This window comes from Lutra lutra, chromosome X (assembly GCF_902655055.1).
Source record: "Lutra lutra chromosome X, mLutLut1.2, whole genome shotgun sequence".
In the NCBI taxonomy this organism is placed as follows: domain Eukaryota; kingdom Metazoa; phylum Chordata; class Mammalia; order Carnivora; family Mustelidae; genus Lutra; species Lutra lutra.
The window spans coordinates 57650545-57665844 of record NC_062296.1 but is presented as its reverse complement, the minus strand read 5'-3'; the positions used below and the strand labels follow the sequence as shown (position 1 = coordinate 57665844).

The following is a 15300-nucleotide window of genomic DNA, read 5'->3' as shown; positions in this document are numbered from 1 at the left end:
GCTTGATTTAACCAACTGAGCCACCCAGGTGCCCCTACTAGATTTTCTTCGTGGCCAAGTTATTTAATGGAATTGTATACAAGTTCCATGGGCGTCAGGAAAGAAAGCATAGTCCTTCTCTGATATAACATCATGTTTATGGGTTTAAAATTCAACTTGTTCATGCCTTTTATTTTATTCCTTATTTACTTTCTTGTTTCCTCTTTATCCCATTTCTTACTTCTGCTTTTCTTAACTAAGTTCCTCTTCATCTTATAAAGGATACTTTCCCTTTCCCAGAAAGAATGACTAAATCTGTACTGCTTTTATTGGTTGATCAGAATAAAATTGTTCCTCAGCATAGACACAGAGACATCCTCTCCTCCCTAGATCCTGTGAGAAGAGAGACACATTTACCTCTGACTATTCTGAGGTAGTTCAGACATTGGAATCCCAGGCTATTAGCATTTTCCTTATGGCCTATCTCTTCTGTTTTAAGAAAATCTACTTTTTCTTTGTGTTCCAAATCACAGTCAGGTTCTTAACATCTGTTAAACAGAACCACGTTTAAGCCTACCACACAAAAAGTACTGTGCATTAGTGTTGAGAAGGTGAATTTTGAAGCCAGGTAGACTGGCTTTGACTTAATATCGCTTAAGCCTCTGTCTCTGTGTGCATAAAATGAAATAATAGTAATTGTGGCAACACACGGGTGAGAGGATCATTGTGCAAATTAAGTGAGGTACCCCCTTCCGCATATTACCTGATCCGTTAAAGTAATGACAGTACTTGCTAATGTGAATTAAATGTTCCCTGGGTGACAATGATATACTGTAAAACTGTGAAGAAGAAAAAAAAGCTTAGAGGTGTCTGGCTGGCTCAATCAGAGGAGCATGTGACTCTTGATCTTGGGGTCATGGGTTCAAGCCCCACGTTGGGTGTAGAGGTTACTCAAATAAATAAAAACTTTAAAGAAAAAAAATGTTCCCTGGGTCAGCCTGCTGCCAGGTGTCTTATAAACATCATCTCATTGAATTTTCACAACCCCTTGAGGTGAAGAGTTTTGACTCATTTTGAAAAGAAAACTTGAGAAACGTTTTTATATTCTCGTCACTACAAGTTGCCAAAGCGAGAATTTAAGGCTTTAGTGATGGTCGTCTATATCTCATGGTCTTGCTCATTTTCCATTTTGATGGATGACTAGAATAGGTCATGCCTTTTATTTGACTGGACTGTGTCTACCCCACAGTATGCAAGGCCAGGGACTGTACTTTGGTACCCCCCGGAAGCATTTGTGGGGTGAATGCTGAATGACTGACTGTGTGGACACTGTCTTTCCAGGTTTCTTGGAGTCTTCGTGGAGCCTGTGGGCCAGACCCCGTAGTGGAGGCTGCAGGAGCTCCTTCCTGGCCCCAACAGCTCTCACGGAGTCCACGGACCCCACTTGGCTTCAGGCTTGTGGGAGGAGCATCAGCAAGAGAGCTGGAGGGCTGAGGTCCAGTGGGAACATGGCAGCCAACCCCAGCTCTCCTGGGCCATCCCTGGCTCTGGGCATGGGGACCTGTGACGACTCCTGTGAGGTGAGGAGGAAGAGGGGCCCAGGGCCAGGAATTCATCCAGAATGAAAGATAGTGTCTCATGATTTTTATTTGTATGACTTTTTCCTTAAGCAAGCAGCATAATCAGGGAATTTTTATGGGTCATTCATGTCCCTTGTGTGAAGTTCTTTCTCTTGTCCGTGGCTGCTTTATTTATCTTAGCTTATGGATTTTTCTGTGGAAGGATAATTAACATATAATTAACATAATTAACATAATAATAATTAACATACTTATAGATGGACAACATATTTTTTAGAGGGGGGATGCAGAGAAGGGCAGGGGGAGAGAGAGAATCTTAAGCAGGTTCCCTGCCCCGTACGGAGCCCGACTCAGGGCTCAGTCTTAAAACCCTGAGGTCATGACCGGAGCCGAAATCCAGAGTCAGATGCTTAACCAACTGAGCCACCCAGGCGCACCTCAGATGTATAACATATTGATTGGAAAGTCATATACATTGCTAAATACCACAGTAAGGGTAATCACCGCCTGTCACCATACAAATGTTACTACGGTATTATTGATTCTATTCCCTGTGCTGTACCTTTCATTCCTATGACTTACTTATTTTATACCTGGAAGTTCGTACTCTTAATCCCCCTTATCTATTTTGCCATTAACCCATGGATCTCTCTTCTGGCAACCATCAGTTTGTTCTCTGTATTTAAGAATCTGTTTGTTTCTGGTTTTTTTATTTGTTTTATTTTTCAGATTCCACATATACGTGAAATCATATGATATTTGACTTTCTCTATCTGACTTATTTCGCTTAACATAATACTTGCTAGTGCCATCCACACCATCATACATGGCAAGGTTTCATTCTTTTTTATGGCTATATATATATATGTATATATATATATATCACTTCTTATTTATCCATGCATTAGTCAATGGACATCTTGGACTCTTGCCATAATTTGGCTATTGTTGACAGTGCTGCTATAAACATTGGGGTGCATGTGTCCCTTTGAATCAGTATTTTTGTATCTTTGGGGTAAATACCCAGTAGTGCAATTGCTGGGTCATAGGGTAGCTCCATTTTTTAACTCTTTGAGGAACCTCCATACTGTTTTTCAGAGTGACCGCACCCATTTACATTCCCACCAGCAGCATAGGAGGGTTCCCCTTTCTCCGCATCCCCAACCAGCATCTGTCGTTTCCTGTGTTGTTAATCTTAGCCATTTTGACAGGTGTGAGGTGATATCTTACTATGGTTTTGATTTGTATTTCGCTGATGATGAGTGATGCTGAGCACCTTTTCATGTGCTGTTGGCCATCTGGATGTCTTCTTTAGAGAAATGTCTGTTCATATTTCTACCCGTTTCTCAACTTGATATTTGTCTTATGGGTGTTCAGTTTGATATGTTCTTTATAGATTTTGGATACTAGCCCTTTATCTGATATGTCATTTGCAAATATCTTCTCCCATTCTGTAGGTTGTCTTTTAGTTTTGATTTTTTTTTTTTGCTATGAAAAGCTTTTTGTCTCAATGAAGTCCCAGTAGTCCCAGTAGTTTGCTTTTGTTTCCCTTGCCTCCAGAGACCTACCTAGTAAGAAGTTGCTGTGACCAAGGTCAAAGAGGTTGCTGCCTGTGTTCTCCTGTAGGATTTTGATGGTTTTCTGTCTCACATTTAAGTCTTTCATCCATTTTGAATTTATTTTTATGGATGGTATAAGAAAGGGGTCCAGTTTCATTATTTTGCATGTTGCTGTCCAGTTTTCCCAACACCATTTGTTGAAAAGACTTCTTCCCATTGGATATTCTTTCCTGCTTTGTCAAAGATTAGTTGACCATGAGGCGCCTGGGTGGCTCAGTGGGTTAAGCCTCTGCCTTTGGCTCAGGTCATGATCTCAGGGTCCTGGGATCGAGCACTGAATTGGGCTCTCTGCTCAGCAGGGAGTCTGCTTTCCCTCTGCCCCCACCGCCTGCCTCTCTGCCTACTTGTGGTCTCTCTGTCAAATAAATAAAATCTTTAAAAAAAAAGATTAGTTGATGGGGCGCCTGGGTGGCTCAGTGGTTAAAGCCTCTGCCTTCGGCTCAGGTCATGATCTCAGGGTCCTGGGATTGAGTCCCGTGTTGGGCTCTCTGCTCAGCAGGGAGCTTGCCTCCTCCTCCTGTTTCTCTCTGCCTGCCTCTCTGCCTACTTGTGATCTGTCTGTCAAATAAAAAAAAAAAAGATTAGTTGACCATACAGTTGTGGGTCCATTTCTGGGTTCTCTATTCTGTTCCATTGATTTCTGTTTTGTTTTTGTGCCAGTCCCATACTGTCTCGATGACTACAGCTTTTTGATAGAGCTTGAAGTCTGGAATTGTGATGCCTCCAGCCTTGCCTTTCTTTTTCAAGATTTCTTTGGCTATTCAGAGTCTGTTGTGGCTCCATACAAATTTTAGGATTGTTTGTTCTTGTTCTGTGAAAACTGCTGGTGGTGTTTGATAGGGACTGCATTAAATGTGTAGATTGCTCTGGGAAGTAAAGACATTTTACTAATGTTTGTTCTTCCAATCCATGAGCGTGGAATGCATTTCCATCTCTTTGTGTCCTCTTCAGTTTCCTTCAGGAGTGTTCTGTAGTTTCCAGAGTACAGATCTTTTACCTCTTTGGTTAGGTTTATTCCTAGGTATCTTGTGTTTTTTGTGCTATTGTAAAAGGGATTGATTTCTTGATATCTCTTTCTGCTGCTTCGTTATTGGTGTATAGAAATGCAAGAGATTTCTGTATATTGGTTTTGTATCCTGTGACTTTACTGAATTTGTCAGTTCTAGCAGTTTTTTGGTGAAGTCTTTTGGATTTTCTACATACAGCATCATGTTTTCTGCAAAGAGTGAAAGTTTGATTTCTTCCTTGCCGATTTGGATGCTTGTATTTCTTTCTGTTGTCTGACTGCTGAAACTAGAATTTCTAGTACTGTATTAAATCACATGAGAGTGGGTGTCCTTGTCTTGTTTCTGACATTAGGAGTAAAGCTCTGTTTTTCACCATTGAAGATGACATCAGCTCTAGGTCTTTTGTATATGCCCTTTATGATGTTGAGGTATGTTCCTTCTATCCTACTTTCTTGAGTAAACTTATTAAGATAGGGTGCTATATTTTGTCAAATGATTTTTCTGCATCTGTTGACAGGATCATATGGTTCTTATCCTTTCTTTTATTAATGTGGCGTATCATGTTGATTGCTTTGCGGTTGTTAACTCACCTTGCAGCCCAGGAATAAATCCCACTTGATCATGGTGAATGATTCCTTTAAAGTACTGTTAGATTTGATTTGCTAGTATGTTGTTGAGAATTTTTGCATCCATGTTCATCAAGGATATTGGTGTGTAATTCTCCTTTTTAGTAGGGTCTTTGGTTTTGGGATCAAGGTAATACTGGCCTTGTAGAATAAGTTTGGAAGTTTTCCTTCCATTTTTATTTTTTGGAACAGTTTTTAAAGACTAGATATTAACTCTTCTTTAAATGCCTGGTAGAATTCACCTGGGAAGCCATCTGGCCCTGATTTTGTTTATTGGGAGATTTTTGATTCCTGATTCAATTTGTTTGCTGGTTATCGGTCTGTTCGAATTTTCTCTTTCTTTCTGTTTCAGTTTTGGTAGTTTGTAAGTTTCTAGGAATCTATCCATTTCTTCCAGATTGCCCAATTTGTTGGCATATGATTTTTCATAATATTCTCTTATAATTGTTCGTATTTCTGTGGTATTTGTTATGATCTCTCCTCTCTCGTTTGTGATTTTACTTTTTGGGTCTGTTCTCTTCTTTTTGATAAGCCTGGCTAGGGGTTTATCGATTTTGTTAATTCTTTGAAAGAACCAGCTCCTAGTTTCATTGATCTAGCCTATTTTTTTTTTGTTTCTGTGTCATTTATTTCTGTTCTGATCTTTATTACTTCCCTTCTTTGGCTGGCTTAAACTCATTTGATGTTCTTTTTCTAGCTCCTTTAGGTGTAAGGTTAGGTTGTATATTTGAGATTTTTCTTGCTTCTGGAGGTAGGCCTGTATTGCTATATAATTCCCTCTTAGGACTGCCTTTGCTGCATCCCAAAGGTTCTGGACTATCCTGTTTTCATTTTCATTTGCTTCCATGTATTTTTAAATTTCTTCTTTAATTTCTTGGTTAACCCACTCATTCTTTAGTAGGACATTCTTTAACCTCCATGTATTTGTGGCCTTTCCAAATATTTTCTTGTGGTTGACTTCAAGTTTCACAATGTTGTGGTCTGAAAATATGCATAGTACGATCTCAGTCTCTTTGTACTGGTTGAGGCCTGATTTGTGACCCAGGATGTTATCTATTCTGGAGAATGTCCCATGTGTACTCGAAAAGAATGTATATTTGGCTGCCTTAGGAGAAAATGTTTTGAGTATATCTGTTAAGTCCATCTGATCCAGTGTGTCATTCAAAGCCCTTGTTTCCTTGTTGATCTTCTGCTTAGATGATCTGTCCATTGCTGTGAGGTGTTAAAGTCCCCTACTATCATTATATTATTATCAGTAAGTTCTTTATATTTGTTATTAATTGATTTATATATTTGGCTGCTCCCAAGTTGAGGGCATAAATATTTATAATTGTTAGATCTTCTTGATGGATAGACCCCTTAATTATGATTTAATGCTCTTCTACATCTCTTGTTACAGGCTTTGTTTTAAAATCTTGTCTGATGTTAGTATGGCTACTCCAGCTTTTTTTGATGTCCATAACATGACAAATGGTTCTCCACTCCCTCCCTTTTAATCTGGAGGTGTCTTTGGGTCTAAAATGTGTGTCTTGTTTTTTATATCCATTCTGATACCCCATAACTGTTGACGGGCATGTAGCCCATTTACATTCAGAGTGATTACTGAAAGATACAAATTTGTTGCCATTGTATTATTTGTTAAGTGGTTGTTTCTGGAGCTTTTCTCTTTTCCTTTCTAGTCTTTGTTGCTTTCGGTCTTTCTTTCCCACGCAAAGAGTCCCCTTTAATATTTCTTGCAGGGCTGGTTTGGTGGTCTCAAACTCCTTTAATTTTTGTTTGTCTGGGAAACTCTTCATCTCTCCTTCTATTCTGAATGACAGCCTCGCTGGATACAATGTTCTTGGCTGCATATTTTTCCCATTCAGCACATTGAATATGTCCTGCCCCTCTCTTCTGGCCTGCCAGGTTTCCATGGCAAAATCTGCTGCTAACCTTACTTGTCTTCTCTTATAAATTAGGGACTTCTTTTCCCTTGCTGCTTTAAGGATTTTTCCCCTTATCTCTGTATTTTGCAAATTTTACTATAATGTGTCTTGGTGTTGGCCTGCTTTTGTTGATTTTGATGTAGTTTTCTGTGCCTCCTGTATTTGGATGTCTGTTTCCTTCCCCAGATTAAAGAAGTTTTCACCTATAATTTCTTCAAATAAACCTCAGCTCCATTTTCCATCTCTTTTCTTCTTTTGGGACTCCTATAATATGAATGTTATTATGCTTTATGGAGTTCCTGAGTTCCCAATTCTATCATTATTTTCCATAATTTTGTCCTCTGTATCATTTATTCATTCCTCTGCTTCTTCCATCCTTGTGGTCATTACATCCAGTCCATTTCACATCTCAGTTATAGCTTTTTTAATTTCGGCCTGATAGTTTGAGTTAGGTCTTTTATCTCTACAGCCAGGGTTTCTCTGACGTCTTCTATGCTCTTCTCAAGCCCAGCTAGTATCCTAATGGTTGTTGCTTTGGGTCAGGCATATTACTTATATCCATTTCAGTTAGATCCCTGGCCTGAACTTGTGTTGTTCTTTCTTTTGGGATGAATCCCCTATCCTGGCATTTTGTCTTGGTCTCTGGGCTGGTTTTTTTTTTTTAAGATTTTATTTATTTTTTTGAGACAGAGAGAGAGCACAAGCAGTGGGAAGGGGCAGAGGGAGAGGGAGAAGCAGACTTACTGGTGATATAGACCCTGACATGGGGCTCTATCCCAGGACCCTGAGATCTGATCTGAGCCGAAGGCAGACACTTAACTGACTGAGCCCCCCCAGGCGCCCCTAGGTCTCTGTTTTCTCCTCTGTGTTAGGAAAGTCTATAATGTATCTTGCTTCTGAGAGTAATGGCCTAATGAAGAAGTAGTCTTATACTGTCCAGCACCTGATGCTTCAGGAAGTGTCTCTGGTGTATGCTGTGTGCCTTCTGCTGCTGTGTTTTCACTGCTCTTTCCATCCGGTCAGTCCCCTGCAGAGTATCTCCTTGCCTGCGGTGGGGACATTTGGACCTTGGCCAGAGTGTGGCGAGTTTTAACCAGGTGTGCTCTGGTCTTCTTGCTGAAAAGAGACCTGATGCTATTTCCAGTCGAGCTGAAGCTTTGCAGCACTCTGTGGTCAGGAGATGTGGTATATGCGGGGGTGGAGGGGGTTGTGCTGGTCTTCTCGGGGAGGAGCCTGCTGCCCTGGGTCTCAGGTACACCGGCCCTAGTAGAGAAACACCTGCTGAGTACAGAGAGGTGGGTCTTGGTGTAAGTGGCTCCAGCCCCCACTGTGGGTGCTGTGCTGCTCCCTGACTTCAGTGCATCCTACTGGGCAGGGGAGAAAAATCACACCAGCCCCCTCTCTCATCCCTGGTGAGGGGAGTCTGTGCCCATTGGTGTCCAGGAAGCCCTCACAGAAGAGTAGACCCTCTCCCCTCTTATGTCCCAGGTGTCCCTTAGATCCCTGCCTTCACCCTGTTCATGTCCAGGCCACCTGCCTGCCTTGCAGTGCAGGGCACCTGTCTTTTACTCCAGGCAGGCCAGCTGCATTTCAAAACTCTAAACTTTAGGGACCTAGCATGGTGTGGTCCTTCAGTGGTCCTCTGGGGGTGGGTCTTGACGCACTGGGGCTGGTGCCAATTTGTCCCAAAAAGGCAGTCACACCAAAGCACAGGGGCTTGGAGTTTAGAGTAAAACGCAACAAAATGCCAGTGTCCAGGTTAGCCGCCCTCAGCAGGTGTCTCTGCTCCTATACTAAGTGGCAGGGGAGCACAGTGGTGCCTGCTGGCTCTTTTGGCCCCTGAGAGGCAAGGCCACTTCTCCCCAATGTCCTCCAAGAAGGGAAACTGTCTCTCCCAGTGTGTCCCAGGGAATCCTCAGAGCATGCCGTTGGCCCTGAGGCCTCCGCCCTCCTTCTCTGCAGGAAAGCCATGGCACCTGCTGGGCTCACACCAGCCATGGCACGGACCTCTAAAACTCCAGTCTTTGAGCTCCGCCTCTTATAAGAACTCACAATGATCAGCCCCTCTCATTTTCCCAGTCAGTGCCTCTGGGGAAGTGTTTTCCTTGTGTGATCTCCTGTCCATTCTTTTTTTTAAAAATATTCTATTTTTAAGTAATCTTTTTACCTAACATGGGGCTTGAACCCACAACCCCAAGATCGAGTCACAGGCCTCACCAACTGAGCCAGCCAGGAGTCCCAGGGTTTCATTTTATTTTATGGCTGAGTAACATTCCAGTGTGAGAGAGAGAGAGAGAGTGAGTGTGTGTGTGTGTGTGTGTGTGTGTGTGTGTGTACCACATCTTCTCTATGCTTTCATCTATTGATGGACACCTGGGTTCCTTCCTTAATCTTAACTATTGTGAATAATGTTTCAATAAACATAGGGGTACACATACCTTTTTGAATATGTATTTTCATTTTCCTTGGGTAAGTACCCAGTTGTATCAGTGGATCGTGGAGTAATTCTATTTTTAATGTTTTGAGTAACCTCCCCACTGTCTACCAAGGTGATTGTACCCGATTCCATTCCCACCCGCAGTGCACGAGGCTTCCCTCTTCTCCACATCCTCCCCCACACCTGTTATTTCTTCCCTGTTTGATTCTAGGCATTTTGGCTGTTGTGAGGTGACATTTCATGTGGTTTTGATTGGCACTTTCCTGATAATTAGTGATGTTGAGCATCTTTTCATGAGCCAGTTGGCCATCTGTATGTCTTTTTTGGAAAAGTATTCAGGTCCTCTGCTTGGTTTTTAATCAGATGATTTTAGGGTTCTTTGTATATTTTGGATATTAACCCCTTATTGGACATATATTTGCACATATCCTTTCCTTTTCATTAGTTTGCCTTATTATTTTTTTATTTTTAAAAAAGATTTTATTTATTTATTTGACACAGAGAGAGAGATCACAAGTAGGCAGAGAGGCACGCAGAGAGAGAGGAGGAAGCAGGCTTACTGCTGAGCAGAGAGCCTGATGTGGGGCTCGATCTCAGGACCCTGGGATCATGACCTGAGCTGAAGGGAGAGACTTTAACCCACTGAGCCACCCAGGCACTCCTTGCCTTCTTATTTTGTTGATGGTTTCCTTTGCCGTGCAAACCTTTTAATTTTGGTACAGTCCCAATAGTTTATTTTTGCTTTTGTTTCTCTTGCCTCAGGAAACATATCCATAAATATGTTGCTAAGGGCAATGTCCAAGAGATTACTACCTGTATTTTCTTTTAGGATTACTGTAGCTTCAGGTCTCACATTTAGATCTTTAATCCATTTTGAGTTTATTTTTATATATGTTGTAAAAAAGTACCCCATTTTCATTCTTTTGCATGTAGCTGTCTTGTTCCTGATCTTAGAGGAAAAGCTTTCAGGTTTTCACCATTGACTATGATGTTAGCTGTGAGTTTTTTATAAATGGCCTTTATTATGTTGAAGCATGTTCCCTCTAAACCCACTTTATTGAGAGTTTTTATTATGAATGGATGTTGTACTTTGTCAAATGCTTTCTCTGCATCTGTTGAGATGATCATATGGTTTTTATGCTTTCTCTTGTTAATGTGTTGTATGACACTCACTGGTTTATGAGTGTTAAACCCCCGTTACATCCCTGGAATAAATTTCACTTGACTGTGGATTAGGGTTAGGGTTAGGATTTTTAAAAATATATTGTTGGATTCAGTTTGCTAATATTTTGTTGAGGATTTTTGCATCTATGTTCATCAGAGATACTGGCCTGTAGTTCTCTTTCTTTGTAGTATCCTTGTCTGTTTTTGGTATCAGGGAAATGCTGGCCTTGTAGAATGAATTTGGAAGTTTTCCTTCCTCTTCTACTTTTTAGAATAATTTGAAAAGAATAGATAGTAACTGTTTTTTATTTTTTAAAAAGATTTGTTTATTTATTTGAGAGAGTGTGTATGTATGTAGGGGCAGAGGGAGAGAAGGGAGGAGAGAGAGAATCTTAAGCAGACTCCAAGCTGAGTGTGGAGCCTGATGAAGGTCTCTATCCCACGACCCGGAGATCACAACCTGAGCTGAAACCAAGAGTTGGGCACTCAACCAACTGCACACCCAGGCACCCCAGTAGTAATTCTTTAGAATTCACCTGTGAAACCATCTGGTTCTGGACTTCAGTTCATTGGGAGTTTTTTGACTACTGACTCAATTTCATTGCTGTTAATCAGTCTGTTCAAATTTTCTGTTTCTTCCTCCAATCAGTTTTGGGAGATGATATTTCTAGGAATGTATCTGTTTCTTCTAGGCTGTCCAATTTGTTGGCATATTATGTTTCATGATATTCCCTTATGATCCTCTGTATTTCTGTGAGGTCACTTGTCCTGTGTCCTTTGTCATTTCTGATTTTATTTATTTTGAGTATTCTCTTTTTTTTCTTGATGAGATCAGGGTTTATCAATTTTGTTGATCTGCAGAAGCAGCTCTTAGTTTCATTGCCCCCTTTTCTGTTTTGTTTTTTTTTTTTGGTCTTTGTCTCATTTATTTCTGCTCTAATATTTATTATTTCCTTCCTTCTCTAGATTTGGTCTTTGTTTGTTCTTCTTTCTCTGGCTCCTTCAGCTGTAAGGTTAGGTTATTTCAGATTGTTCTAGCCTTTTGAAATAGGCCTGATCTCAGTACACTTCCCTCTTAGAACTGTTTTTGCCGAGTCCCAAAGATTTGGGACCATTGTGTTTTCATTTTTCCTTTCCTTCATTTTTCATTTCCTCTTTGACCTCTTGATTGACCCATTTGTGGTTCACTAGCATGTTGTTAGCCTCCATGTGTTTGTATTCTTTCCAGAGGTTTTCTTCTACTTGATTTCTGGTTTCATAGCTTAAGAATTTTTAAAGGTTTTTTTTTTTTTTTTTAATGTTAGGGTTCATGACCCATTATGGTTCTTGTATGTTTTTGTGAATATTTTTTGCCACTTTGTGATTTGACATTAGTTTTTAGTTTTATTTACAAGTGGTAAAGGGTGGCAAATAGCTTTTGAAGTTGTCTTTTAAAAATGGCTCTTTCCTGCTTTGTTTTTTGCCAGATTTTGGCTCCCTGGAGGCAAGCGCTCTTACTCTGCTTAATGGATTTGATATTTAAAAAAAAAAATTTTGGCCCTTAACGTTTGACTTCCCATTAAAATGGAAGACAGAAATTTAGCTTTTCCATACACCCCCAATAACATACACATTTGCCTATGAATAGTATTGGTTTTTTTTTGGTTTTTTTTTTTGGTTTTTTTTTTTAGAGTCTTATCAATTTTATTAATCTTTTCAAATAACCTGCTTTAGGCTTTGTCAGGTTTTTTTTTTTTTGCATGATTTTTATGTTTTCTTTTTTTTTTTTTTAATTTTTTTATTTTTTTCAGCATAACAGTATTCATTACTTTTGCACCACACCCAGTGCTCCATGCAATCCGTGCCCTCTACAATACCCACCACCTGGTGCCCCCAACCTCCCACCCCCCACCCCTTCAAAATTCTCAGATCGTTTTTCAGAGTCCATAGTCTCTCATGGTTCACCTCCCCTTCCAATTTCCCTCAACTCCCTTCTCCTCTCCATCTCCCCTTGTCCTCCATGCTATTTGTTATGCTCCACAAATAAGTGAAACCATATGATAATTGACTCTCTCTGCTTGACTTATTTCACTCAGCATAATCTCTTCCAGTCCCGTCCATGTTGCTACAAAACTTGGGGATTCATCCTTTCTTTCTTTTTTTTTTTTTTTTTACAGCTTTATAAACATATATTTTTATCCCCAGGGGTACAGGTCTGCGAATCGACAGGTTTACACACTTCACAACACTCACCATAGCACATACCCTCCCCAATATCCATAACCCCACCCCCTCTCCCAACCCCCTCCCCCCATCAACCCTCAGTTTGTTTTGTGAGATTAAGAGTCACTTATGGTTTGTCTCCCTCCCAATCCCATCTTGTTTCATTTACTCTTCTCCTACCCCCTCGACCCCCCATGTTGCATCTCCTCTCCCTCATATCAGGGAGATCATATGATAGTTGTCTTTCTCCGATTGACTTATTTCGCTAAGCATGATACCCTCTAGTTCCATCCACGTCGTCGCAAATGGCAAGATTTCATTTCTTTTGATGGCTGCATAGTATTCCATTGTGTATATATACCACATCTTCTTTATCCATTCGTCTGTAGATGGACATCTAGGTTCTTTCCATAGTTTGGCTATTGTAGACATTGCTGCTATAAACATTCGGGTGCATGTGCCCCTTCGGATCACTATGTTTGTATCTTTAGGGTAAATACCCAGCAGTGCAATTGCAGGGTCATAGGGTAGTTCTATTTTCAACATTTTGAGGAACCTCCATGCTGTTTTCCAGAGTGGTTGCACCAGCTTGCATTCCCACCAACAGTGTAGGAGGGTTCCCCTTTCTCCGCATCCTCGCCAGCATCTGTCATTTCCTGACTTGTTAATTTTAGCCATTCTGACTGGTGTGAGGTGATATCTCATGGTGGTTTTGATTTGTATTTCCCTGATGCCGAGTGATATGGAGCACTTTTTTATGTGTCTGTTGGCCATCTGGATGTCTTCTTTGCAGAAATGTCTGTTCATGTCCTCTGCCCATTTCTTGATTGGATTATTTGTTCTTTGGGTGTTGAGTTTGCTAAGTTCTTTATAGATTTTGGACACTAGCCCTTTATCTGATATGTCATTTGCAAATATCTTCTCCCATTCTGTCAGTTGTCTTTTGGTTTTTTTAACTGTTTCCTTTGCTGTGCAAAAGCTTTTGATCTTGATAAAATCCCAAAAGTTCATTTTTGCCCTTGCTTCCCTTGCCTTTGGTGATGTTCCTAGGAAGATGTTGCTGCGGCTGAGGTCGAAGAGGTTGCTGCCTGTGTTCTCCTCGAGGATTTTGATGGATTCCTTTCTCACATTGAGATCCTTCATCCATTTTGAGTCTATTTTCGTGTGTGGTGTAAGGAAATGATCCAATTTCATTTTTCTGCATGTGGCTGTCCAATTTTCCCAACACCATTTATTGAAGAGGCTGTCTTTGTTCCATTGGACATTCTTTCCTGCTTTGTCGAAGATGAGTTGACCATAGAGTTGAGGGTCCATTTCTGGGCTCTCTATTCTGTTCCATTGATCTATGTGTCTGTTTTTGTGCCAGTACCATGCTGTCTTGATGATGACAGCTTTGTAATAGAGCTTGAAGTCCGGAATTGTGATGCCACCAACTTTGGCTTTCTTTTTCAATATTCCTTTGGCTATTCGAGGTCTTTTCTGGTTCCATATAAATTTTAGGATTATTTGTTCCATTTCTTTGAAAAAAATGGATGGTACTTTGATAGGAATTGCATTAAATGTGTAGAATGATCCCAATCTTTTGATACCGGTTGAGACTTGATTTAGGACCAAGAATGTGATCTATTCTGGAGAATGTTCCATGTGCACTAGAGAAGAATGTGTATTCTGTTGCTTTGGGATGAAATGTTCTGAATATATCTGTGATGTCCATCTGGTCCAGTGTGTCATTTAAGGCCTTGATTTCCTTGTTGATCTTTTGCTTGGATGATCTGTCCATTTCAGTGAGGGGAGTGTTAAAATCCCCTACTATTATTGTATTCTTGTCGATGTGTTTCTTTGATTTTGTTATTAATTGGTTTATATAGTTGGCTGCTCCCACGTTAGGGGCATAGATATTTAAAATTGTTAGATCTTCTTGTTGGACAGTTCCTTTGAGTATGATATAGTGTCCTTCCTCATCTCTTATTATAATCTTTGGCTTAAAATCTAATTGATCTGATATAAGGATTGCCACTCCTGCTTTCTTCTGATGTCCATTAGCATGGTAAATTCTTTTCCACCCCCTCAGTTTAAACCTGGAGGTGTCTTTGGGTGTAAGATGAGTTTCTTGTAGGCAACATATAGATGGTTTTTGTTTTTTTATCCATTCTGATACCCTGTGTCTTTTGATTGGGGCATTTAGCCCATTTACATTCAGGGTAACTATTGAGAGATATGAATTTAGTGCCATTGTATTGCCTGTAAGGTGACTGTTACTGTATATTGTCTCTATTCCTTTCTGATCTACTACTTTTAGGCTCTCTCTTTGCTTAGAGGACCCCTTTCAATATTTCCTGTAAAGCTGGTTTGGTGTTTGCAAATCTTTCAGTTTTTGTTTGTCCTGGAAGCTTTTTATCTCTCCTTCTATTTTCAATGATAACCTAGCTGGATATAGTATTCTTGGCTGCATGTTTTTCTCGTTTAGTGTTCTGAATATATCATGCCTGCTCTTTCTGGCCTGCCAGGTCTCTGTGGATAAGTCTGCTGCCAATCTAATATTTTTACCATTGTATGTTACAGACTTCTTTTCCTGGGCTGCTTTCAGGATTTTCTCTTTGTCACTAAGACTTGTAAATTTTACTATTAGGTGACGGGGTGTGGACCTATTCTTATTGATTTTGAGGGGGGTTCTCTGAACCTCCTGGATTTTGATGTTTGTTCCCTTTGCCATATTGGGGAAATTCTCTCCAATATACCTTCTGCTCCCCTCTCTCTTTCT

The 15300-nt window shown here is 40.4% G+C and overlaps 1 protein-coding gene across 4 annotated transcripts in view; it reads left to right on the top strand.

The window, feature by feature from the left end:
• Nucleotides 1-15300, top strand: part of ZNF81 (zinc finger protein 81) — a 106023-nt gene that overhangs the window by 4990 nt on the left and 85733 nt on the right. For all 4 annotated transcript variants that reach the window (XM_047715000.1, XM_047715003.1, XM_047715002.1 and 1 more), the window contains one exon: nucleotides 1321-1559. In XM_047715000.1, coding sequence (XP_047570956.1) covers nucleotides 1321-1559 — 239 coding nt within the window. The remainder of the gene's footprint in view (nucleotides 1-1320; nucleotides 1560-15300) is intronic.